Consider the following 26,587-nt stretch of genomic DNA (forward strand, 5'->3'; position numbering starts at 1 on the left):
AAGTTGCAAATATCATGCACCTCCCTCTTCTGCATCTCTTCTCTTCCGCATCAGTATCTGCTGCTGGTTTTGTAACAGTAATGAAATTTGAATCGCAATAGTTCATCTGGACTTTCCGATTTTGCAGCATATAAGTTTCTGGAAAAAAATGTCACGAAAACTAGTATATCAAACCCTTTTCCGAAGATGGGAGAACAGTTAGACAATCTCATCAGATTCCTCGGTTTTACACATGGTCACCTATCGAAGTTCGCTTTTCAATCGCTGCAGCCTCACTCATCACCAAACCCCTTCTTCGTTGCCTTTTTTCTCTCCTTCAAGATTCTTCTGCAGGATTTGGTAACGAATAATGTCGAGTTTACGATTACATCCAGCTTTTGTAGATTTATTGATGTATCAACTTGGAAGATCCTAAAGCTTTTCAAAAGAACTCTCATTCTCGTAACGATGTTTGAAGATCCAGCTATATTAGTGTGCGACCAAATTCTCCAGATTTTTCTGGAACAAGGTCCAGAACGATAGAGACCTTAACACCTTCCCGTTTAAAAAAGAAAAATCCCAAGACCAAACATGCAGTTTTTTTTTGAAAAAAGGAAAGCATCAGAGCCAGCGTTCCGTTCCGCGCTATTTTGTTGTGGAACTGTTCATCGTTTTAAAATAAAATCGGTCATGAATAGAAAGACTCTTAGAGTTTCCGTTGGCGGTCTCTGTTGTCATGACATCAGGAAGTCCTAGTACTCAATTGGATGCTTTGGAGAAGAGAAAGGGAGGATTTCTTTAGTCAGTCTTTTGAAATTCTACATGAAGGAGTCGTGAAGAAACTACTAATGATGCGAAAAGATGTTTGTTTCTCTAGGAGTTTTGCAGGCAGATGACAGAAAAATCGAGTGTAGTACTCCTCAGAAGTAGATTTGCTGCAAATGAGAATTAGTCATCGGTCGCACAAAGATTAATGTTGTTATGAGAGCATTGCTATGAATGCGTACGACCATTCGTTCCTTCAAGTGCCGTCATTGTCAGCATCATACAGTAAGCGAATTCAAAGAGAGTCACAAAAACTCAACAAAGCGAACTTTCATCTCTTTTATTTCTTTCGTTCCTCTTCCTTACATCAGTATTTTCAACTCTTTTAGCATTAAAAGACATAGTAGAAAGATAAAGTACCTAGTCAGAAAGTAGAGAACTAGAAGTTCGGCGATGTTCTTGTCGGTTATCTTCCTGAAATCGGAGTTTTAGGACTGATAGCTTCAGTTATTTTAAGGAAAATTCTAACTGCAAATTCTACAACAGTAGAGGCTAGTTAATAGATTTTTTATCTTCGCTTTTATGTTCCGACTGCTTTTTTTGTATCCGTATGCAAGATGGTTTCGGAGTGAACCATCGAGAGTTGTTCACTCGCACTGGGTTAATCTGTCAAAAATTCTGTCTGTGATTTGCGTATACGTCACCAAATGATGGGATTGTGGCATGTGATGTTCATGTGATGCACGTCATCATCCCCCAAAATCTACCAACAACCAAATCGAAAAAGGACTTTCGACCTGTCAATCTGTCAATCCTCACGGTGTCCTGGCTGAGTCAAGCGAATAATCAACACGAATCATTTGATCGTTAGTTCTGCTTTGAAGCACTCATAAAAACATAATCTCACAGGAAACTTTTCCTGCAGAAGCAATCTAGAGCAAATAAGTGATACCTTTTGCTCCCCGCCTCAGTCATGGAGTGCAAAAAGTTTCATGTTCTAAAAATTACAGAACCACTTCGGGACGTGTTCGATATATTAACAAAATTCGGATCAATAACGACGATAACATTTCACAGGTTTTTTTTTTGTTTCAAAAAGACTGAGGCGCATGAAAAAAGCGAGCATGGTGTTGAAAACTGTTATTGAAAAGAAGCTAGATGGTATTGACTTCATTCAGCCGATAAAAGGATAAAGGATAAAGTGTCTGGGGTTAACCATTCCGTTTAGGATGTTATATCACGTTCACGTCAATTCAGAATCATTTGAGGTTCACGAACGTGTAACTACACAAAGACCTGGGGGCTAGCCGTTGTGTGAGGTCAGCGTTTTTGTCCTCGCAGACATTTTTGGTACCAATTTATCGACTCCGGATTAATGAAAGGCTTGGTGAGCACTAGGGCCTATTCAAACCTCTGATCGATTGCGCAGACAGCGGAACCTCCAACCGACTGCGCCGTACCGCTACATGTTTTTCCGTTGCGTAGATGATTGTGAATGATCCATCCACCTCCATTTTCAGAAAAGTGCAAAATATTTATAAAAATATTCCCCCGAACGTCCAACGTCTCTTACCCCTAGGATTAAACAGCGCTGATTGGTTGTGTTGATTGGGAAATGATTAAGAACATATCTCCGATGGCTCTTTTGCTCCGATTAAAGGCATCACCCCACGAATCTGAGGTGGTGCAGATTTCAGGTGGAGTATTCGTATACGGGATGGGAGACTACGGAGAGGGAGGTGATTCCGTCCATTTCTTCCTAATTGCCGTAAAAAACGGCCCGGAAGATACGGCTTCATTCGTTTTGGCGCACCATTTTGTACAGGAGGTTCGATTGGAGCGCGCCAGTCTTGTGCGGCGCCGCATCTTCCGGGCCGTTTTTTACGGCAATTAGCAAGAAATGGACGGAATCACCTCCACCTCCGTAGTCTCCCATCCCGTATACGAATACTCCACCTGAAATCTGCACCACCTCAGATTCGTGGGGTGATGCCTTTAAGACATTCGAATCATTCGCTTTTGTGCCGGACCAGTCACCGGTCCTTGCTAAGCGTCTCCTATCCAAGGTGGACATTTAGTGCGCTCGCTACGTTAGTGGTTGAAAAGCAAGAGTCCTTGTTTAGTTGTAGAGAGATTTGGTTGCTTGGATTGTGAATTGAATTCCACATTTCAGGCTCTGAAAAAAAAAAGCGATTAGCCGAGACGTTAGCCAATAAAATCGGTTAACAACAACTTTGTGTCCAGCTGATTAAAAATCAGTGCAACATGGTTCGATGCCGAGGTTAACTGAAAGTCGAACATTTCAGTTGGTTTGCAGTGTGGCAGCTGAATGTTATCGATTTGTTAACTTAGAGCTGTCACTGAGACAGAAGCACCCAGACAGTCAATCCACTTTATTAACCGTTGTCTGTCGGCCCCAACAACACTGGGCAAAAACGTTTGAACAATCTGAGCGCATTACCAGAGGACAGCCACTAGGTACGAACAATTGAACAGCAACGCCTCCGCATTGTATTGAAGAAGATGCGAGACGAAGTGTGGTACAATGATAAAGAAGTGTACATCGAAGGAACAGTACTGTGTTTACTACTATGGGTCGATTTCGATTTGTAATTCTAATTGATCTAACACCATTATAATTCTAAAGAGAAAATTCTACTGCCCTTTGACTAGATCACAAAGCACAATCAACAAATGGAATAACCCTTCCAGGCGGAAGTGAATGCGAAAATGATTGTAACGAAAATATGTTATCAAATGTTTCTCGAGTACCGTGTTAGGAATTTAGATTGACGCGCAATTAGTTCAGGAGTTGGGTTCTACTTTTCCTCCATCGCAGCCCATTTCAACTGTGGTTCTGCGCAGAATCACTTCTGCCCCTTATGAACTTAGGATAATTTCCGGAGCCAGATTTTGATAACATGAATGGAAACCAAAGATAATCCAGAGAGAGCCTCTCGATACCTTTCCCACGTGTGTTTTTTTAAAAACAAGACGTCAACCCAGGTGTAGATGCGAAATTCCATCTTTGCAAACGATGTGTATAAAATGGTAGCTCGATATCGTAAGAAGAGAACTTTTTCTAACATTTCTCCTGCTCAAAATCAAGGAAATTCGAAAGGTGATTAACTCTAAATGAACTAGATTATCCATTAGTGATAAAGTGATAAAGGTGGGGAGTTTGTGCTCATTTAACGCCAGCTGGATATTAAAATAACAGAGAGACACTTGCAGGATGCCTCACTATATCGTTTATCTTTCGCTAGTGAGTTTTTGAAAGAATGCCGTACTCCAAAAAGTGATTGAGTTGGGATTCCAAAATCCGCTGAGTTTCCTCCTTCTTCCATTTCTCGCTTAAGATTGACATGCCGAACTGTCCAGTGCTTAGTCTCCTCATCAAGACGCACAAACTACAGTCCAACAGCAATAGGGCAGCCACGGGTGTTGCTACATTCGAAGTAAGACCTATAACTGGATAGGGTGTTTCCTGAACACAATATTTGCACAAATTTTGGGCAACATACTTGCCCATTTAGAGGCAGCACATCACGATTTTGACGTGGTGCGGAAACCATAGCGAAGGATTAGAGTTCGAATTTCAGATTTCGGAAACCAGCGTGGTTCTGTTCATCCTCTCCTAAGCATTGGACGAAACACAGTCGTTGATTTTACTTGAATAATCTGTTGAGGAATCCTCATCAATCTTCGAATCATCGTTCGTTGACGCGCCGCCTGCTCAGCTGTGGCGCGTTGCAGTTGATTTTGCGAGAAAGAGCGGCGTCTTCCGCTCTGTTTTTTACTTTTAGCGAAATATGAACGGAACCACGCTGATTTCCGTAATTTACAACCCTAACTCTAGGCTTGGCTGTGATATTCGCTCCAAGTCAAAATCGTGATACGTTGCTTTCAACAAACACCGGTATGTTTCTAGACTCCCGCGCTGCACACCTAAAAAGAGACTGTGTCGCGGAATCATTCGACGACGAAACAATGCATAAAAATGAGTATAACTCTAGGATAACCCTGTGTTGAAGCCGCTGAAAGAAAAAAACCATCAAAAATCAGTTTAAACGGATCTTTAATCTCCTAATTGATTATTCTGAAGGCGCACCTCGACAGCAATATCCTCAGATAGTCTGGAAACTTTTTTGGACAACATAGACGTTTGGCAATGGGGCAGAGATTGACCCCTTGGTTGTTTCCTTTAAGGTCAAAGTTGAACCACCTGTTCTGGAATTTCGTCCCTTCTACTCGCGGTGCAGTACAGTCTGTACGCATAAAACTCACCAGAGGCCATTTCGTTTCCTTTTTTAACGTCCAGGCTGGCATATCAAACGATAGCTACCAAAAGAATTGGTATTCCGAGCTTATCTTGGTTCACTTTCTCTCTCATCCATGTCAAATGAAGAAACCTGTGATCAACAACATTTTCCGCACAGCAAAAACCGTTTTAGTGGTCCTGACGAGAGAAAGAGATTGTTAAATTTGGCTCCCTGTTGTTTCTAATTGTTGTAAAATTACTGTTCGATACTGTTGTTTCTAATGGTTGCAAAATTCGAACGCCTAGAATAAGACGATAGTGAACTGAACAAGTACGATAGTTTGAAACCACACAGGTAAGATATCTTTCTGCTTTCTTTACATTTGCGATGAAATGAGCACTACCATTAGGCGGTGTCTGAAAAGAGCAGAATTAGGCAGCTCCTGTAAATATGCTGTGGGTCCTGTAAATAAGTAAGCTCATCTCAGTTCAGAGGCGTCTGATAGTTCGGAATCGCTTGCACGTTTCTATCGGCACAACACCAAACTATTATTTTTCCCACAGGTAAATCAGCTTCTTGGTGACTCCGGTGGTATCTATGTATCTGATTTCTTCCACGAGCTGTGGTGACGAATACGTCGGAACATTGGCTCAAAAATAGTTTGAGCAGTTTTAGATTCACGTCAAAAACCCCAAAATGATCTGCAAGGGCGAATGTCTCTCGATAACGCGGTAACTAACTAATCTCCAACCCCGTTCTCGGATGGCTCTTCTGATCCAAATGAGAAACTCATGCTCCTGCTGTTTCAAGCAACGGTCCCTGCTAGCGGTCTCCAATCCTACGTGGGTGGTGATTAACCGAAACGTAAGCCAATAAAATCGGTTAATAATCGGTTAATAGCTGTCAAGTGACCTTCTAAGTTGGCAATAAATAGCGACAAATTCATGCTAACGTTCATGCAATGCAAGGAACAAATTACGCTATAAGAGGATACATTATGGTACGATTACATTTCTGCTCTTAGATCCATTGGAGTGTTCAGAGGGTAGAATACGATGGCATATCAAACACGTGATAGGACAAGTTGCTTTTAATCATGTGTTGAGGAGAGTATTGACTTACTTGACTTAATCGGCGGGCTGATGTCATCGCCTGACGCGATTACCCGCATCTTCGCCGAGGTGTGCCGTTCTTGAACACAGTTCTGCCCAACCTTCTCGATCTTCTGCGAGAGCTTGCACAGAATCAATCCATTCGTCGTTATTCCATACTCTGCGAAACTTTACGTCTCGCCTGAACTGCCTATCCATGCCGAGTGTCCTCAAGTCCTCTTTCACCGCCTCAGTCCAGAACTTCTGTTTTCGGCCAGGTGGCTTCTTCCAGCTCGAACCCGACGAACTCCTCAGAACTCGTTGAGCAAGGCGATCTGCCGGTCTCCTTAATATATGACCAAAGAAGCGAAGACGATTTACTTTAGCCACTTTCGATGGCGGTGCAAGATGTTGATGTTTTCCACGTGTCGTCTGCCGGTATACCACATGCTGGTGCTGCCCAAGTCTCCGATTCGTACATCATGATGGGGCCAATTGCGGATAGGTAGACTCGCAGCTTCACTTCGTTGGTGATGGCTTCGACCACAGGCATTTCGTTAAGGAGTTAAATGCAGAAATGGCCTTAGCGCATTGTTGGGTATCTTTCTCGTAGCTGCCGTTGTTCTTTAGCGTACAGCCTAAGTAACAGAACTCATCGACGAGTTCTATCGGTTGTCCGTCCACCCTGATTCCCGTTCGTGGTCTCGAAGAGATCCACATCTGCTTGCATTTATCAGGGCGTAGGCGTACTCCACAGGCTGCAGCCAGCTTCGATACAAGGTTGACAACATGTTGAAGTTTCGTACTGCTTTCCGCGAATATAACAACATCGTCGGCGTACTCGAGGTCAGTCAAGGGGCACCCAGATGGTGCTAAGAAAATGTCGGCAGGACACTGGTCGACTGTTCTTCGCATAATGTCGTCGATTGCGAAATTGAACAGGAAAGGTCCTGCCACTGCCCCTTGTCTTACTCTAGTTACAACTTCAAACGGTGTTGTACATCCGGCTGGTGTTCGAACTGCAGCAGTTGTTCGTTGATTCATGTCATCAAGCAAGCGAACGAACTTTCCTGGTACTCCATTGAGAAGACGGCCTCGGTGAGGAGAGTCGAACGCGGCTTCAAAGTCCAGAAACGCTAGTTGCATTGGCTTCGAACATCGCTGCCAGATTTCGATCACTCTCCTGACGATGAACACCTGGTCAATCGTAGATCGGCCAGGACGAAAGCCAGTTTGCTCGTCGCGCGTTGTTTCTTCGCGATGTTTAATGAGTCGGTCCAGGATAATGCGCTCCAATACCTTGTACATAACACGCAGCAAAGAGACTCCTCGATAATTCCTGGGGTCCGTGACGGATAAATTCTTGTGGAGGGGAATTATGATAGCGTGTCTCCACGAATCAGCTATCCTTTCGTCTCTCCATATTGAACGGATGATCTTTGTCATCTCACGAATCCCAGACGGAGGAAGATATTTTAGCATTTCTGCGCTAATCCCGTTGTCTCCGCCAGATTTTCCATTCTTCATTTTTTGAATACAGACCAGGACCTCCGACACGGTCGGTGGCTCCTCGTTAACCGCGTATGTCGGTCTATGAACGTGTTCGAGTTCAAGAGCTGACGGTGCTAGCCGGTTCAGCAAGGTCTTGAAGTGTTCCTTCCAAATTGGAAGGGTTGCTTCACCGACAGCTACCCCACTGGCAGTGTTGAGGACAGGGGAACATCTTTTCATTTTGCCCCTATACTGTTTTAGTAGAGCATAGGTTTTCCGCGGGTTCCTGTCCTCCCACGCCTTCTCAAACTCCATCGCTCTTGACGTCCACTCGTTATCGCGGTCTTGTTGCAGTTGACGACGCAGCTTCCTTCTAAGACGCTTTTCCTGGTTGAAGTCACCAGCGCTGCGCGCGACACATACAGAATTGTATGTGGATTTTGTTTCCGCAGATGCAAAGGCAAACTTCTTCCGCGACAATAGAACCGGGAGCGTTTCCCTTGCAGCGTCCTGGATGCACTTTGCGAAGGAATCCGCATCGCTAAGCTTCTTCCTGGTCCGTACTCCAATATGAATAGACACATGTAGGCGGAATTTTCTTCTGCATTCATCGTCTTTCAGACCTGCCATGTCGATTTTCGGTTGAAGAGGAACTTCTCGGTTTCTGTTGTGGAACCGTTTCTTGAAGCTGAGAAGAACTGGACGGTGGTCAGAGTCGAACGCGACATCCCAAACAGCTCTAGATTTTCGGATATCTGACTGAGGAATGTTCCTCGCCAGAACGTAGTCGAGCTGAAGTTTAAGAGCCCTCATCTTCCGCTTGCGCTACTCTTCAGGCGTTAAAAGGGTTGACCCCTGCCACGTGAGCTGATGGCGTCGATCATTCCTCTTAAACGTGGAAGCGATGATGAGGCTCGTCTGTTCGCACAAGTCGACCAGACGGTCACCGTTGTCCGAAGTGCGCTCCGCTGCATAGTACCATTTTCCTAGCACATCAGATTGCTGTTCGAGTCCCATCTTCGCATTTGCGTCGATTCCGACAATGACCACCTGCTGGCTTGGTATTTTAGACATCAACGCATTGAGTTCATCATAAAAGGCGTTCTTACTGTTGTACTCAGCGGTTTCCGTAGGTGCGTGAGCACTTACGATCCAGAGTTTACGTCCTCCGCGATCCCGCAGTCGTAAAAAGGCGCATCTAGACGACATTGAGCCAAATTCCTCCACCAGGTTCTTGTAATCGTTCCTCACAGCTATCGCGCAACCACCTACTTTGTTCTCATCAGCATCGCCGCAGTATATGGTGTAATTTTCGATGCTGATGACGGGCCGGTCTCTCATGCGTGTTTCCTGCAGTGCAGCAAAAGCCACACAAAGATATCGCAGAAGTCTGGATAGAGCGGCTTGTTGGACTTCACTCGATAGTGTTCGGCAGTTCAGCGTCACGAAACGAATGGTTGTTGCTAACGATTCCAGGCAGTTGGCAGATTCTTCAGGCAGTTGACCTTTCAGGTTATGGGCTTTGGCGATGTGCTGGACGACAGCACTTTTTTGCAATGTATGGGAAGCTTTCGCCATATAACAGTGCAGGTTATATAGCTCGTACGTTCCCAATGCGTACACTCGAACACCTGATTGCGTTTAGTTAAAGCAGAGCCACCACGTGCAGGTAGCAATCAGACTCGTATACGCGGCCCCTTGAGGAGAGTATATTAACATTTATGCGCATGTTCACCTCACCCTTTACAAAGCAGTAAAAGTGATCAGTCCTTTGATTACGCAGCTAGATTGAAAATCCATTGTTTAATGGACCAACAAATCACTAATTTATCGCATTCTCTTTCGAATTACTTCTTCTTAACGTTTTCAAAGATGAAGTGCCTTTACTTTGCAGAACTCAAAAAAGTGTTTTATCACTCTCCTTCAGCCGGTATTTTTCACAATAAGTTTCCATCTTTCCTCATGTAACATATTCATTAATAACAACTACGTCTTAAATGTTCGTTGCACAGTAAATACGATATGATGTTCAAGAGCTTGACTTGAAAAAAAATATAATATGAAACTTCGATGCGTGTCTAATCCTTGCAGTAGATAAATCCTTGCCTTCTTTCTTTCTTGAATTTCTTCATTATTTTTTGTTATTTGCACAAAGAGTCATCCAGTTTCTTTGACAATTTCTCCTGTGCGGATTATGTTTGCTGATTAGTTCCGTGTGTGTGCTTATGTTTTTTTTTTGTTATGAATCACAAAGCCTCATTGTTTCAGTTTTCATGTCGTTGTGAAAAGGAAATTTCCCAGTCTGAAGGTCCAACAAACATTCGTTTCTATTTCTTTTGTGGGGTTAAGCTAAGGTCCTTAACACGTTTTACCCGGAGAACTGAGGTAAGGATGAGGATGTCGTAGGACGGGTCTCACAGCGTCAGATGAACGGGATGTTCTCCAAATTCAGTTTGACGACTTTCACGATGCTGAAGTGGTGCGCCAGCGCTAGAAGAGAGAATGATATGGTGGGACAAGCCCCATAACGTCAGATTGTGTGCTCATGCTCGAAGGTAATGAGGTGGTGGGACGGATTCTTCCAACTCATATAGATGCGCATGTGTCAGCAGGTAGAAAGATGTGGTGGGACGGGTTCTACTCAACCTTTCTGCTTTTTGGGTATCAGAATAGTGTGCCGACGCCAGAAAGCGCTAGAAACTGCACATAGATGAGACAGCGCAAAAATTATAACAAGCACAATTATTGGATACAGCAGTACCGGGAATAATTCCGAGCGACTTGATCAAACAGTGAATGAGACGTTGGACGTGATAACTGCATGTGTTTCATTTTATTCCTATGTATTCTTTCGGATGTCTAGTCCCTTGAACGCTTGCCTCATGTTGATTGATAACATTCTTTCATAGTAGGCATACAGACTGCTGTTTAAATAGTATTTACCAGTTTACTTGATCTGGGGAAGAATGTTGTTATTGCGATGATGTTGACGTCATTTCATGTTCGCACATAAACCTATGCTAATTGTTGGAGAAAAGAATGAGGAAATCTGATACTTCGAATATGGCTCCCAAATTGTAGCGGTACCAAAAGAATATAGGTGTAAAACTAAGTTTCCAAGTGAAATACCAATCCCATTAGGAAGAAAACTATTATATTTCTCATCAGTGCTTGACTTTTTCTCAAGAAAAGAACGGAAAAACGTTCTTAGGAAGAGAAATATCATTGCTGTGTCAAAAATATACAGAACATGTCACTACTTTTAATTTTTACCATTCAGTGGAAGCGAACGAAGCGAAAACCACAAGAAGTCTCAAATCCGGCGTTAACCGGGCCTTTAGGCTGCTAGTTGTTTAAAACGCCAATCACAAAACTCCAATCTTAGTTAAGTTTAAATTTTTTTATTTCTCTATTTATATACGGTAGTGAGCCTCACCAGTGTATGGAGTTGTGGAGGTATCGTATGTTCCTTGCTGTTGAATATTTTGAAATTCCTGATTATCTTGTCGGTCCCATTTCAGGCCTGCGGTCTTTGGCGTTCTCTCTACAGCGCACGGAAAAGTCTCCCAAACTCTTTTCTTCTTGATTTTCATCTTTTTAGCATTTTTGAGTAATAACGCATGAATAAACCAATGTGGTCCTCTCAACTCCCTGTCTCCCTAATAAGTTTTTTCCTTTGTTGTGCGTGAAGTGCTTCTGAGGTCTACGTTTCTGAGGATTCAATTTCTATAATTTCTTTTGTGTTGTTGCGCATGTTTGGTGTTTACTATAATGCGAATCATAGTAGAATTCATAAACTCTTCTTAAAGGACGATTAAATATGCACAGTTAGAGAAAAAAAGTCAAGATTCAATTGCTGAAACTGAGGTTTTTTGGGAAGGTGGAATCAGGAGAAAATTTTAGGGCTATGCAAAAAGACTTTCTTTGTGTTAGGACTACGAAAAATGAAAATCGTCCAGAAAACGGGAAGTAAAGCAAACAAAAAATAAATTCTCGAACCAAGTTCTTTAGAGCCTCCTGGGAGCAAAACAACAGATAGATGTAATGAATAAAGAACTTCCTTAGGACTATGTAATTCTATTCTCTACTACACAGAAAAATGAAAAATTAAAAAAAAAACTAAAAGGAGAAGAGTTCCCTATACAGCGAAGAGAGCGCAGTGCAAGGATCCAAGAGGATGTGCCGCATCGTCATGTTTTAATATATTTCACGCCGACTGTGCTTAATCCTGGTGCGGACTTTTGGTGGAGAGTTCCTATACGGGGTCGTAGATTATTGAGAGGAGGGTGATTCCGTCCATTTCTTCCTAATTGCCGTAAAAAAAACGGCCCGGATGATGCGGCACGTGCACAGCGCTGGCGCGCTCCAATCGGACTCGTTGTAGAAAATAGCGCGCCGGGACGCTTGAAGTCGTATCTTCCGGGCCGTTTTTTTACGGCACTTAGGAAGAAATAGACGGAATCTAACTAACTCTTCTCTCTATAATCTCCGACTCCGTATAGGCATAACTCACCTGAAACTCGCACCAGCCCAAATTCGTGGGGTGATCCCTTTAACTGTACCGTGTTTTGAACTTTGCACTTACGTCATCACAAATTTGCCGCTGTCCACTATCGATTTTTAGAAATATTTGCCATCCTTCAAACTTATGAATAGGGAATATGAATCGGTGTTTTGCGGATAATGCAAATGATAAGAGAACGCATAGAATACTAGTTTTATGAAATACCATTGACCAGTTAGTTCTAAGCAATAATTTCACAACCAATATTACTAGCTGACAACGACCTAAATCATCCTAATCTAAGAGAAAATGCATAAAAGGTTTGACAAAATGTTTTCTTGCATCATTTCATCAAATCAACGACAGAAGTAAACATTCACAACTACCAGCGAGCTGAAAATGTTCAGTAATGGAGAAGGGCATAAAATAAGAACAAAACAAAAATGCTGAAACTAAACCAATAGTGGACACTTTTTGCAAACGAACGGGCGGCAAACCGATGCACGTCTTCTACTGGACATCGCTTCCGAGATAGTTCTCTCCATCCGACAGGTGAAATCCTAGTTCCTTGTCTATAGCAGTCTCCATTTTCAAAAGTGTGTCCGTTCTGTTCTCGTGTGGCTCAACTTTGTGGAAACAAAACAACATCTATGATTTATAAGTGCCTTAATTAGTGTAGATTCCTTTAATATATAAGTGGACACGACTTACTTCTTCACTTCCTCTGGGCAACAAAGAACAACCTGCGAAGTGTCTCTCAAATGTTTTTCGAACCTAAAGAAAATTTCGCTCTTGGTGGTGCCAAAGATTTCTGTCGTGTCGAAGAGGCATAAAGATTAAGTTCTCCGCAAAATCTCGGTTGTTTAAATGTTACCTTGTTTTGTTGATGTAGATGTACGTGTTGCTGATGTACGTGTTACTACTCGTAGTTTTGCTGGCTTGTATAGTGATAAAGTAGATTATCTGACCATACACTTTTCTTTTGTTCTCACCATAGAGAACTATTGTGGTGGAAGAAAAACACTGCTTTATGTCACTATTTCATCATTCTTACACATGTCATACGATAGTTGGAACAAGAAAAGAATCTTCGCGCTAGATACAAACTAAATACGACTTCAATCACTTTTTTCTCATCAACAGCTTCACCAGCTTTATAATCTTGCCCATCTTACTGAATTTTTGCATTTCAAGGTCTTGACCATAAGGAATGTTTAATAGATTGATCGAGGCGATAGAGAAAAGCTACGCGCTACAACTGCGGGTCGTAAAGCTTTGAACAGCAACAAATGAGACTACTATTGAAACCAAGAGGTACATACGTTCTACCGTTCAGGCTTATACTTGCGTCTTCTACTTTTAGCGTTCTTTTTTCTCATCGTCCTCAAATAGACGAACGCAAATCGCTGGTTTTCAGTGAACTATGGGATCCTTAATTGAAGGAATACACACTTACACAGCAGAGAGAGTTAGAGGAATGAGAAAGGAAAACAGCAGAAAACTTGCTTTATTAACTTCTTTGTGGCTTCCTTCGAATTCGCTTCCCGTTAAAATGTTGACGATGATAACTCCTGAAAAAATGAATGAGTGAGCCATAGCTGTTCTTTTATTTAAAAAATTTGAACTCAACTCTTGCACAAAACGCTCCTGAGGGAAAAGACAGTTCTAATAAAGACGTTTTTAGTAGTCTTAATAATAACTTTCAATAGTATGGATAATATTAGGAGCGTGAGCATTACGTGAGGTCTTATCTACAGTTTCGCACCATTCTCTAAGCGTTTTTCTTTTCAGGAAATGCACCATGTGATCGTTGGTCAGAAGGATTCTTCTGACCAGGATGACGAATGACTGAACTGTGGTCGCAGCACATGTCCTTAATAATACGCTGTTACGTCCACCTTCTCCGTCTTTTTCTGTGTTTGCTGAAGTGGTTACATTGTGACGCTCAGTGGGACTGCACGAAACTCCTTCAATTTCTCAATTTCAATTTTCAATTTTTTTTTATTTTCTCTTCTTTGCGAACTGGGTTTTTGAAACATGGTTTGCTTGTATTACGGTGTTTCGTGTTTGTAGTGTGTTCTCTTATGTTCTATCTTTGTAATAGCATCTACAGTGCGCATACTTCATATTTGTATCCGAATATATCGTTTAATTAATGTTTTTGACAGATTGTTGTTGACTTTTAACAATTATTTCACTGTGTTCTTCCGCCTTCTTCTTCTAAACCAGTGAGATACCCCAATTGAAGTTTCTGAGAGACTGTTGTTGACTCTCAAATCAGATAAGATGACTAACTCAGAATTTCCGCTTTAGTTGAATATGTACCAAAAGGGGCGCCGTATGAGACTGCGGCCCTACCGGTTGAAGTGCTTGCGTTGTTACTGCTCATAAGTAGGCGGACCAATGGCTTAGTTTGTTGCTTATCGCTTCGTTCAAAGGCATCACCCCGCGAATCTGAGGTGGTACGGATTTCAGGTGGAGTATTCGTATACGGGATCGTAGATTATGGAGAGGGGGGCGACTCCGTCCATTTATTCCTAATTGCGGCAAAAAAACGGTCCGGCTCCGAGCGTTCCGGCACTCTATTTTCTACAATGAGTTCGGTTGTAGCGCGCCAGCCTTGTGCACGCGCCGCATCTTCCGGGCCGTTTTTTACGGCAATTAGGAAGAAATGGACGGAATCACACTCCTCTCCATAATCTACTATCCCGTGTACTAATACTCCACCTGAAGTCCGCACCACCTCAGATTCGGAGTATGCTGCCTTTGAGTTCACTGCTTGAAGAGTAGAGGCAGTGCTGTATCTCGCTGATGACCCAGCCAACGCGCTAGCAATAACACGCACGCTAAACGGAATCACGAATGAAATTTGCTTACCGGTGTCGGCTAGAATTGATGACCAGCATTCAAGTGCCTCTTCTGTTAGAAATTCTTTGATTGGAGCGAGAAGAGGACGTCGTTCGACTGTGTTAACATCCAACAGTACAGCGTCGAACTTTTCTCCTTCAAAAAATAGGCTTAAAATTGAGCTGGAAAGAGGTTTGTGCAGAAATTTTGGCGTCATTTCAGAATGCCTGTTGTAAGATTCAGCTTAAAAGGGGATAGAAATAAAAAGGAAAGGAACGAAAATGGACATAAGATCAACTTACGAAATCTCGTTTCTTCATTTTGTTACTAGCACCAACCTTTTTCATAAGCTCTTCTTGCGTACTCGAGTCCATCGTCAACGATGATTCGATGGAAATCGGTCTCTTCAAAGTCGTACCACTTTTCTGCTATCCTTTTCATCACAGGGTCAATATCGACAACGGTGATGTTCAGCTGAGATCGGCAACGATGATACTCTTTTCACAGCAATGAGCATCAAAGCTGACCAGACTTTGTGAATCTCGAAGATTTTGTTGTTCTTTCTTGCTTTTTTTGTTTCTTGTTTGTTAATCTCCTCATCTCAGATGTAGGGAAGTTTGATAAAGCTCTGTTCTACTTGGTGGGACTCAAAACTCCTTCAAGGGGATGGTTCTACTTAGAAATTGAATAGTCAGGTCATAGCGCAAATATGAATAGTAGAAATAGTAGAAGAATCACAGAATTGTAGAAGAATACCGTCTGCTAAATCATATCTTCACCTCTTAAATTCTGAATATTTTTTCTCAAAAGCGTGGGGTAAAGGCAGCATACCACGAATCTGACGTGGTATGGATTTCCCATGGAAAGTTGCTAGACTAGGCCGTTGATTGCGGAAAACCGCTCATCTCTCCAGAAGTCGTCGTTTTTTTTTTACGAAGGCTTCCACTGTCACGCGCCACCCTTGAGCACGTGCCACGTCTTCGAGCGAACCTTCGAGGATTAGTATGCTCTCCTCACCACCGTACTGAAGCTGAACTAATGAACAGAGTGCTGATGGGGACGGAACGTGTACGTAAAAGCGCGGTTTTCCGCAATCTATGACAACGTATAGAAGCTTTCCATGAGAAATCCATACTACGTGAGAATCATCTTATGCTGCCTTTAATTTATGGACATTTCTGCAAATGACTAGAAGTCTAGAAGCGATACACACCGGTCTACAAGGAATTAGTTACTAGGCTGAAGCATTCATGTGTATCCTTCGTTAGTGCACTGAAAAGTGATGAATTTATTCATAGGATAGATTCTTGTAGGTGTAGGGAAATCTCGAGTAGACAGTTGTACATTTCCTTAGAACCTTAAGGCAAACTTATTGAAACCTCATTTGAACTGGTCACTAGATACCTTTGGCAAAGTGAATCTGAACAACCAGATAAGATAAGACTGCAACAAAAATATTAAGAAAATAAAGTTATTGTTGAAAAAAAAAACATGGTTGTTCCACCGGATAGTAGAAAGTAGTGTCTTTCTACAATAATTTCACTAATGATTCAGGGTTAATTTTGACACTTTCAATATTCCGCACCCTATATTTGCTGACCCGGGTCCCAGTGCGATGCTGTCAACAGTGCTTCAGGTCCTCATTCTGCTGTTTTCAACTAGGTATATTCTTCGAAGAACTTCTATTTCACATCAAAATCAGTAAATAAGAGGGAAAAAACCTGTATTTATACCAGAAAATATTGTTTACGTAGCTACTTGGGAATTCTGCCCCAATGGTGATCTTAGCTACTATAATGTACTGTTCTACTTATTATTCATAGCTATTTACTTACTTTATTACTTACTACTAATTCGTATTGTTAATGAACTTGGATCAATCCACAGAACTCATGTTAGACCTGAATTTTGCCAAATGGTGGAAGTAATTGTTAAGATGCTCGGAGTTATATATTAATGGTAACAGGTAATATACACAACGAATGGTATGCAAAGAATATAGGGTGCGGGGTACAGAGTGTCAAAAAATTAACTTTGACCTTAATAATGAGACTAGATACAGAATATCCATCTATCGCACTGCAGAACAACAAAACTGTTTTCCTATCAATAGTTTCTCTTCTAGTCAACACTTTTGTTATCAAAATTTTTTCCTTGCTAAAATTTTCAGGAGTATCTCATGAACACAGGTACGAATAAGAACGGTCGCAAAGAACATCTCGACCATCAAAATCCTCAACTATTTAATAGCTAATGTCTTGCAGGAAAGAGTGTCTCACACCTAGCGTCATTGTTATCCACTCAGAATGTTGATGGATTTACTCACAACGTGCAGCTGAACCAAAAAAAAAAACAATTCGAAACTTTTGAGAAGACAAGGATATGATTTTGCTTGGTATTGTTCTACTATGTATTATGGTGGCATAAGTAATGCAAATTTTCTCAAAACTTTCAAATAATAAACTTTGAACCACTCACATTCCCCTTAATCCTAGGGCCGGCATTGCGAGAGGCGGTGTGAGACAATGAGCCTTGGTGCTTAGTAGGGCTGTTTAGAGTACGGTTATATACCAGTCCGTATGTCCGGCTAAAGCCGGACTTCAAACTTTCGGTGATTTTAGCTTCGCTCCCCTTCACTGATCAATGAAGGTTAATAGTAGTGGTGTTTTCTGTATCTATTTATTTGTATTTATTATTTATTGTATTTATTTACTGCATTTCTACTGCATTTTTCTGTATCTGGCGCCGGTGGACCCGTCGCACCCTTCCTATACGCATCTGGCGCCGGTGGACCCGTCGCACCCTCTCCTATACGTACCTGGCGCCGGTGGGCCCATCCCACCCCCTTCTATAGGTATCTGGCGCCGGTGGACCCGTCGCACCCCCTTCTATAGGTATCTGGCGCCGGTGCGCCAATGCGACACCACGGGACCCGTCGCAACCCTTTTTATAGTTATCTGACCCCAGCGTACCAATCCGACGCCGGGTGGACCCGTCGCACCCCTTTTTTCGAATTTCGTGACACACAGACAAACACACACACACACAGACAAACACACACACACATACACACACACACGGACTAAGCTCGTCATTATATATCATGATATATATATATATATATATATAATATCCACGGACCTCCCTCACTAGAGGGATCACAACCGGTTAGTCGCGAGACTACGTGGGGCGACCCCGGGTGGAGGGTAAGGGGCTAATCGCGGACAAAAAGCGACCTTGTGCTTGCGGTGCTAGGGTGGATTTACCACATGGACTCCCTGTTCCTGCTGAGCGAGGACTGACTCGTGACATCCTTGTATCCCGGATGTCGATCCGGAAAAAGCATGCGATCAAGTGACTGAAAGGTGCAAGGGAGACGGTTTGGAGATACCTCCAACAAATAAGCTCCACATGTCCACTCCGGGAGGACGCAACTTTCTCGCAAAAACTCATGGGACTAGAGGCTTGTAACCCGCCCATGGATTTTAAAATTTTGCGTGTGTCACAGCAATAGAAAAGAGTCTCCTGATTTCGCAGGAAAGCCTTGTGCGGTAGCGCCAGGAAAGACGGGGTTGCAGAAGTCATATAGGCTACCGAAGAAGGATTAGGATGACGATCTATACTGTACTTATAACGCACGTACACTTGCATCGGAAGCATGATGCAAGCTAAGAAGATTAAGTACGACGTAATCGGACTGACCGAGAGAAGACGACGCCACCCTCTCAACGCCGTATATGATATTGGAGAAGAACTGTTCTTAGGATCATGCGACAGTAGAGATGTTGGTGGAGTTAGCGTCCTTGTCAACACGAGTATGGCAAAGAATATCGACTTTTTCGAAGAACTTACGATCCGAACCGAACGTTTGCGGATGAGAAGATGTGGTCCAACACCAGCTTTACTATCTTCGTCGCTTACGCTCATGCCTTCTACAAAGCCATGGCTGGCAATTTCAACGACAAAGTTGGTCGAAGAAGAACCATAATGAAATAGACTACATCATTGTCAGTGAAAGGTTTTGCCTGACGGATGTCGCTGTTGTACCAAAGTTTTATACGGGAACGGGCCATCGCCTTCTTCGAGGAAGATTTTCTTTCACATGGAGGAGAAAAAAGCCGCGAAATTCATTAAGCAAACTGCCAGAACCATCATCGATTGGGAGCTTTTCGTCTCGCTTGTCGGCTTTTGGGATGATACCGTCACGGACAACATCGACGATGAATATGAACGGCTCGTTAAACACCTTCACGGCTACACGAAGATTCTAAGAGTTTTAAAACCACCAAGAGACGCCTGTCTCCTGAAACATTTGGGCTGATACGCCAGCGTGGAGCAACGCGAGCCACGAACTCACGTCCGAGCTCGAAAGGCTTTGGAGAGAGAGGCGATAAAGGAAGATCTTAAAGAGAGAAGAATTGAGTGCTGGCTGAAGCTCCAGAGGCGGGTAAAAGCACCCACTATGCCCGTCGAGACTTCGCCAGTCGCAAGACAAAGATGATTGCTCTCCGGAACCGGAAGGGGACAACCATTACATCGAGAAGGGAAATGGAGAAATATATCTATCATTTCTACTCTTATCTTTTCGACAACCATGTCCACTTGCCTCCTCACCATCTGAGGGAAGACGAACATGTCATTTCAGAGGTTCTTCCGTTCGAAGTACGACATGCTATCATGTCAGTAAGAAATCGTATGGCATCCGGTCCCGACAGAATAAGATCTGAACACCTGAAGAAGCTTTCCCCGGTACTCATCAACACTCTGGCGAGGCTCTTTGCACGTTATCTGTCGGAATGCAAGGTTCCTAAACAGTGGAAGACCAGCAAGACCGTATTGTTGTATAAAAAGGGAGATCCGCATGACATCGGCAATTATCGCTCAATCTGCTTACTGTCCGTCATCTACAAGCTCTTTACAACAGTGATCCTTAATAGGATTGAAAAAGTCTTGGATGAAGGACAGCCATGCGAGCAGGCAGGGTTTCGAAAAGGATTCAGCACGATTGACCACATTCACACTGTTTTGAAACTCATCAAGGTATCACGAGAGTACAAGATGCCGCTTTGTCTCACCTTCAATTTGAAGAAGGCCTTCGACTCAGTGTAGGTGGAAGCAGGCATGCAAGTTTTGGACAATCAAGGCTTCCCTACTCAGCACATAGAGGTACTTCAAGAGTTGTACATCAACTTCACGACCGGAATTTCGCCATTCTACAAGAACATCATCATTGACGCAAAGAGGGGGGTCCGACAGGATGATACAATCTCACCCGAAATATTCACGGCCACCCTCAAGAACGCAATGCGAAAGTTCGAATGGGACGACATGGAAATGAAAGTTGTGATGGTCGGCAGCTACACCATTTGCGCTTTGCTGATGACATCGTACTGATTACACCTAGCATCAGCCGAGCGGAACGAATGCTGATCGAATTCGACGAAACATGTGGATGCATCGGTCTTCAGCTGAATCTACAAAAGACGATGTTCATGTGGAACGGATGGGTCTCGGATGCCGCATTGACCGTCAACGGAACGAACATATTCGAATGCGCCAGCTACGTGTATCTGGGTCGAGAATTGAACATGATGAACAACCTGACCCTTGGAGCTGGACAGGAGGAGACGAGCGCCTTGGGGAATGTATAAGAGCATCGAGAATATAGTGAAGAAAAAAAAGAACACACGGCTCGTGCTCACCTCTTCAGCACCACCGTACTTCCTGCTTTGACTTATGCTTAGGAAACCTGGGCATTTCGCAAGAAGTCGCGGAAGAAAGAAAAAGAAAAGAAGGAAGAAAACGCGGTGAACGTCATTGAATGCGCAACTGGGAGAGTGATGCTGGGAGTATCCCGTGTGAGGGACGGGATTCGAAATTCTCCCCAACGTCAGCGATCGAAGACTAGAGACACCCCCGCGTTTGCCAAGAAAGTAAAATAAGGTGGGCCGGACACGTGATACGCTTTAATGACAACCGTTAGACCAGAGCCGTGAGCGACTGGGTTCCCCGCGATATTAAGCGCACTACAGGAAGACCGCCGACCCGATGGTCAGGTTTCTTTACGAAGTCCTTGAAAGAAAAATATGATGCTCTTCGTGTCCCACGCGAAAGGAGGAACCACTGGGCTACTCTGGCACGCGATCTGGACAAATGGAAGATTTACTGGCGCCCACTCAACCAGCCAGATCAACGGGAGTCTGGATAATCAAGGTGAAGGTGGACATGTATATATAGCAGTGTAAATGTGTATGTATTCTGGTGATATTCTGGTAGTTGTGGAATTTTACATCCTCAGCATGTTGAAAATGATTTTTCAAACTTGGAAATTATCCGGAAGCGGATAATCTTACAAATGGAGAAGAGCAATCATGACATTGGCTTCAATTAAACATTTTTAGACTGATCCGCTGACGCTCTATTTTTAAAAGTAGCTAAACATAACCGAACATGGAGAAGAGGACAGTTTATTAGGGAAGTTCTTTTCAATGGCCATTTAGCTTACCTTTTGATTTGGCATAGAACTTAAGTAATTGTTAATAACGCCACCGCCCAATCCAATAATGAGGACGTTGTGAATTCGGGAAGAGTTGTACTTTACAGCGCCGCTTGCGAAGATCCCTGCTATCATTGTTCGAGCGTATACGAGTAGTACTGTGCTTTTATCAACTCTCCATGATCTGGTGTCCGACAGCGTCGAATAGCTCAGTGCTGAATGAATTAATGGAATTAAGCTTAACATTAATCGAAGACCTGTGTTATCTTACATTCTGGAATAAAAATTCGTGCACAGGACAGACGTAGACGACGATCTAGTTTCATCTGGAGCTCTCGAAAGATCATTAACCTTAACTTAATGATGTTAGCTTTCTGAATTTTACAAATTTCTGTAAGAAGAGGTGAAGAAAAAATTCCACCTGCCAATCCTTTTCTCACTGTTTTCGATGATTACGTAGCAATTTTTTGTTGTCTCACTGCACATTTCGTCAACCTGCAGTGAGGTGCTCAACGGGAGTACACTGTACGTTGCGTGAAATTTTGTGAAACTACATACCTGACGAGGGGGAATTTGTGCCAGTAAATCTCTTGGACCAAATGTATTTTCCGCTTCCGTTTTGTCATCTTTGTTTCCAGATAGGGAAAAATTGACAAAGATATGCTGTTACCAAGCCTACATTTTCGTGCTTTAAATGTAAATGAACATAAAAAGCGTACCAGTAAGACAGCAGCTAATATATACAGAACAGAGGCCACTCCCGTGAACGTAGGTGTCATGCTGTATTGGCTACAGCGTCGACAACTAATCCATCTCAATCGGTGATGTGGCAATCTTTTTTTTTAAGTTTTTTTTTTTAATGAAAGAGATGCATATTTTAGATGGAAAACAGTGTTGGATATAATTGTTACTTTTCATCGATTCGTTTTCACAGGAAAATTCGAAATCATTTGATTCGTACACGTGCAAATTCTCATAACCGATTGGTTTGTGATTTTGATGTGCTCTTCGTTTATTCAGAAGATTTTTTTTATATGCACACTTATAGCTGATGATTTGGTAAAGTAACTTTTCACTCATTTCAATCTATTATTTAGATTCCGAGAGATTCTAAGAAAGTGATTGTGCCAGTTTTCCCTCTCGTTTTTTTAATAACTTGATTATGGAACACATGGAAATTTTTCAATTCTTCTTAGGCATGAAAACATGTTACTTCTTATAAATTACCTGGCCTGAAAAATACTTTGATGGATATTGAAAAGGTGTACAGTAAAAGTTATATGCTGTTGACGGGATTTACTTCATAGCACTTAAAGGTGTAATACGTTTTCTAGAAGTTTCTCCAAACCCATCAGTTTGCTACACGTCGGATGAGGTTAGGGAAATTTGGAAAGTACGATGAAAAAGGCATTACCTTGTTTCATCACAGATACGATGAAAAGAGAATCGGCGTGACCTAAGCATGTATAGCATCAGTTACATAATTGTCCAAAGGCAAGTGTAGCGCTGTCGGAAAGAGATCGCGACGTGGCTTCATGATCGATCAGAGGTTCGAGTTCGCCCTGGTGCCGACCAAGTCTTTCATTCCTCCGTAGTCGGTAAACTGTTACCAAACTTGTTTGGGAGGGTAACAACCCAGGCTTGATACGTATCGGCTATCCCCAGCAAGTCATTGTTTAGGCTAGACACAAGCTCGTAAACCTCTAACAATTATCAAATGAAGTGAACCCGTTGGCGCATTTCCAAGCGGATTGATTGACGCCACACATATGTATTTTTGTGTTATATCCGGGAACATTATCGTCCATATTCATATAGGAAATCATTTGAAAGTAATTTCTCCATTGTGTGCGGAATACTGGCACCAAAGAGAAAAAACTTTGCTCCGCTTGTTTTTTTTTTCAATCTGCCACGTTTACACGTCACAATGAGCTTCAGTTATTTTAAGTACAGGAACACTATCCATATCATTATTTCGTGCGTATTCAGTACAGTGATTCCCCATTGTTGTTGGTTTTATTCGGGAATTGTCACGATTGTCAATTGTTCGATTCGAACACAACTAAGAGGGACTTCACTGTTGTATTCGTTTCGCTTACAAGCAACGTGTCAGAAAATTGATTGTCGATCTCTGCACGAATACACAGTGGTGAGTGGCACGAATATGATCCTCACCACGATGAATTCTCTCAAACAATAAAAAGAAGACATGTATTAAGCAGTGTTGTCCCATCTCTTCAACGAGACAACTTTTTACGCGTTAAAGGCATCACCCTAAGAATCTGAGGTGGTACGGATTTCAAGTGGAGTATTCGTATACGGGATTGTAAATTATGGAGAGAGGGGTGATCTCGTCCATTTCTTCCTAATTGTCGTAAAAAACGGTCCGGTAGATGGGGCACGTGCACAAGGCTGGCGCGCTCCTGTCGAACTCCTTGTAGAAAGTAGTGCGCCAGAACGCCCGAAGCCGTATTTTCCGGGCCGTTTTTTACGGCAATTAGGAAGAAATAGACGGAATCACCCCCATGTCCATCATCTACGAGCCTGTATACGAATATTCCACCTGAAATCCATACCATCTCAGATTTGTGGAGCGATACCTTTAAGACAGAATGCGGGTACGGCTAGAAGAACTTCGTCGTCCTTCAACTAATAGTTCCTTCAATGTCGTCCTTCAACTTCCGTCGCATCTAATATAATCGCAGTATGTAGCAGAGGCTTCACCATCCTCGCAATTGCAGATTCAGTGTTCTATTACACCGCAATATATAAGTTAGGTACGCTTGGCTGTTTCACGCTTTCCTCTAGATTGTTAGAGAGAATTAAACATGAACACACTCATACTCCTGGACTACACTCCCTCCTTGTGTAGTAATGGACAAAATATCGGATGTGATCTTGTGAACTTTGGTAAATTGTAACCTTTTGTAGTGTAGAATGCAGAGGAAGTGTAGTGTTGTCGAATTGAACGTTTCTGTAGGAGTTCGAAGCGCATGAAGAAGAGCTTTATAAAAGTTCAGACGAGTAGTCGTCTAAGGTTTTGCTTTGCATTCCAGTACTCCTACAGTTTGGTTTTGGCGCTGCACACCTCTACATTTCCAGATTGTTTATTTCGGTACTTAAATTGTACGTGCTACCCCTTCTGTATTGATAATTTGATTTGGTTTAATTAATAAAGTTTGAGGCATTGAATTTTACCGCAGTTCGTGGTCCAACAACTGCGTTACACACAAGGAACACTGAATACCGAAGAAGTTTACAAAATCCCAAGGTTGTCAATTTTGTGATATGCTGTCTTTAGGGTTGCATATTGCCTTCATCTCTTCCGTAATTGATGAGTAGTTGATAGACAAGTGCAAGTAAAATGAAGTGTTTGATTGAAGAGGACCTTTTTGTCCTTTTTGTAAGGTCGATGATGTGTGTCCGAGCCCTCAATCATAAACTGCTGCCGCATTATGTGAAACGTGTGATGAATTGTGCTAGAGCACTCACATTAAGGCATAGATAATTGTTACATACACCAATTTCAATTACTGTTGAAAGCTTAAAGATTGTCTCTGAACGTCTACGTACACATTTCTTTAGGAAATGAGAGCACATAATGACGTTTCGAAGTGAAATCCAGTTTGAAAGTTACATGTCGCATGTACACGATCTCTTAGTCCCGTAAAGACTAACAGATTGAAACAAATTACCGGATATTAATTATCTGTTGATCAACAAATAACCAATTATTTTGTTTGATGGGGGTTCCGCAAGGTCCTGATAAGAATCAAAGAATAAAACAGATGCAGTTAAATGATTCTAGGTCCATAAACTCTGATTTTCACAAACAAGAAAAAACATTTCCGTATTGAAAAGAACCAAGACCGATGAAAGATCCACTGGAACTAAAAATTTTACTCATAATACACATAGGAAGCGCAGCAGTAACGCACGCAATAACGCCATCATCGAATCAAGTAGTCGCTGAGGTTTTCATCAAGCACTGTCTGACTGCCAGGAGGGTAGTACTGCTTTTTCACCGTCGGCTTCCATGCTGGACGCATAAACCAAGGTCCCACTGGAAGCTCAATCATTGTACTGGTATTTTAAAAAGTAATTCTTTCACTTGAAACAATCAGGAGAGAAGAAAAAAGTGTTGTGTAGCAAGTGAAAAGTAAGCGCGAGAAAAATGAACATGGCATCCAGAGAACTTATATTTCCCCATGTCCCAGGAAAATATGGAGTGGAACAATACGTTCCCGCTTATCTTACGAACATCTGTCGGTTCTAAACGAAAAGGAGCCTGGCTAAAATTTTGTCAAGCATTCCAAACTTCCTAGGTCAGACGAGATCAGTTCGGGACTTCAACGCTATAAAAAAAAACATGAAGCGTTCTTTTGTATCCTACTCGAGCCAAAACTGTCGCTAAAAATCATTCAGCGAATCGAAACCACAAATGTAGTACATTTGTTAGAGTTGAGCATGTATGTTATGAACGCAAATACATAAATCCATGTAACATGTGAATTTCTTCAACAGGAATAAATGCGTATAGAAAAACTGCTAGGACGTCTAGTCTATGAGCTAAAGGCATCACGCCACGAATCTGAGGTGGTACGGATTTCCGGTGGAGTATTCGTATACGGGATTGTAAATTATGGAGAGAGGGGTGTTCTCGTCCATTTCTTCCTAGTTGCCGTTAAAAACGGTCCGGCAGATACAGCTTCGGGCGTTCCGGCGCGCTATTTTCTACAAGGAGTTCGATTGGAACGCACCAGCCTTGCACGCGCCGCATCTTCCGGGCCGTTTTTTTTACGGCAATTAGGAAGAAATAGACAGAATCATCCCCCTTTCCATAATCTACGATCTCGTATACGAATACTCCACCTGAAATCCGCACCACCCCAGATTCGTGGGGTGATGCCTTTTAAACAGTTCTACGAAGGTGTATTCTTGTTATACATCTGAATTTTTCCACTCATTCATTAATAATATTAATAATTAATAATTAATATTAATACACATTTTCATGAAGATATGCTCAGACACATGTAAAATACCTCGGTTCTTATGTTCTTCCGTAACCGTAGTGCATACCAAGAAAGCAGGACATGCAAGGTGAAATTAAAAATTAAGCAAGTTCGGTCTGTCGTTGTCCTCCCATACC

General features: G+C 42.5%; 7 protein-coding genes across 10 annotated transcripts; 4 read left to right on the plus strand and 3 right to left on the minus strand.

The window, feature by feature from the left end:
* Positions 1-6,151: 6,151 nt before the first annotated feature.
* RB195_015280 (uncharacterized protein) lies at positions 6,152-8,401 on the minus strand (the record flags this gene model as incomplete). 4 transcript variants are annotated; one of them, XM_064205918.1, is made up of 2 exons in its annotated part: positions 6,152-6,563; positions 6,621-8,401. In XM_064205918.1, the coding sequence occupies 2 exons, from the start codon at positions 8,399-8,401 to the stop codon at positions 6,152-6,154; spliced, it is 2,193 nt and encodes a 730-aa protein (XP_064061797.1). The 4 variants fall into 4 exon arrangements, with proteins under 4 accessions (XP_064061797.1, XP_064061798.1, XP_064061799.1 ...); XM_064205919.1 differs by having other exon boundaries at positions 6,621-7,141; XM_064205916.1 differs by lacking the exon at positions 6,621-8,401 and having other exon boundaries at positions 6,152-6,443; positions 6,523-6,581.
* Positions 8,402-8,413: 12 nt separating this feature from the next.
* On the minus strand, positions 8,414-9,166 carry RB195_015281 (uncharacterized protein; the record flags this gene model as incomplete). The annotated part of the gene is made up of 1 exon (XM_064205920.1): positions 8,414-9,166. The coding sequence occupies one exon, from the start codon at positions 9,164-9,166 to the stop codon at positions 8,414-8,416; it is 753 nt and encodes a 250-aa protein (XP_064061801.1).
* A 3,436-nt stretch (positions 9,167-12,602) lies between these two features.
* On the minus strand, positions 12,603-22,214 carry RB195_015282 (uncharacterized protein; the record flags this gene model as incomplete). The annotated part of the gene is made up of 10 exons (XM_013445790.2): positions 12,603-12,740; positions 12,804-12,866; positions 13,599-13,663; positions 14,970-15,095; positions 15,278-15,413; positions 21,445-21,650; positions 21,707-21,786; positions 21,857-21,930; positions 21,994-22,098; positions 22,155-22,214. 10 exons carry the CDS (start codon positions 22,212-22,214, stop codon positions 12,603-12,605), a joined length of 1,053 nt encoding a protein of 350 aa, XP_013301244.2.
* On the plus strand, positions 18,598-18,927 carry RB195_015283 (uncharacterized protein; the record flags this gene model as incomplete). Its single annotated transcript, XM_064205921.1, has 1 exon — positions 18,598-18,927. One exon carries the CDS (start codon positions 18,598-18,600, stop codon positions 18,925-18,927), a length of 330 nt encoding a protein of 109 aa, XP_064061802.1.
* RB195_015284 (uncharacterized protein) lies at positions 19,042-19,260 on the plus strand (the record flags this gene model as incomplete). The annotated part of the gene is made up of 1 exon (XM_064205922.1): positions 19,042-19,260. One exon carries the CDS (start codon positions 19,042-19,044, stop codon positions 19,258-19,260), a length of 219 nt encoding a protein of 72 aa, XP_064061803.1.
* Positions 19,437-20,048, plus strand: RB195_015285 (uncharacterized protein; the record flags this gene model as incomplete). Its single annotated transcript, XM_064205923.1, has 1 exon — positions 19,437-20,048. The coding sequence occupies one exon, from the start codon at positions 19,437-19,439 to the stop codon at positions 20,046-20,048; it is 612 nt and encodes a 203-aa protein (XP_064061804.1).
* On the plus strand, positions 20,258-20,590 carry RB195_015286 (uncharacterized protein; the record flags this gene model as incomplete). Its single annotated transcript, XM_064205924.1, has 1 exon — positions 20,258-20,590. One exon carries the CDS (start codon positions 20,258-20,260, stop codon positions 20,588-20,590), a length of 333 nt encoding a protein of 110 aa, XP_064061805.1.
* Positions 22,215-26,587: the final 4,373 nt, after the last annotated feature.

This window comes from Necator americanus, chromosome V (genome assembly GCF_031761385.1).
Source record: "Necator americanus strain Aroian chromosome V, whole genome shotgun sequence".
Lineage (NCBI taxonomy): Eukaryota > Metazoa > Nematoda > Chromadorea > Rhabditida > Ancylostomatidae > Necator > Necator americanus.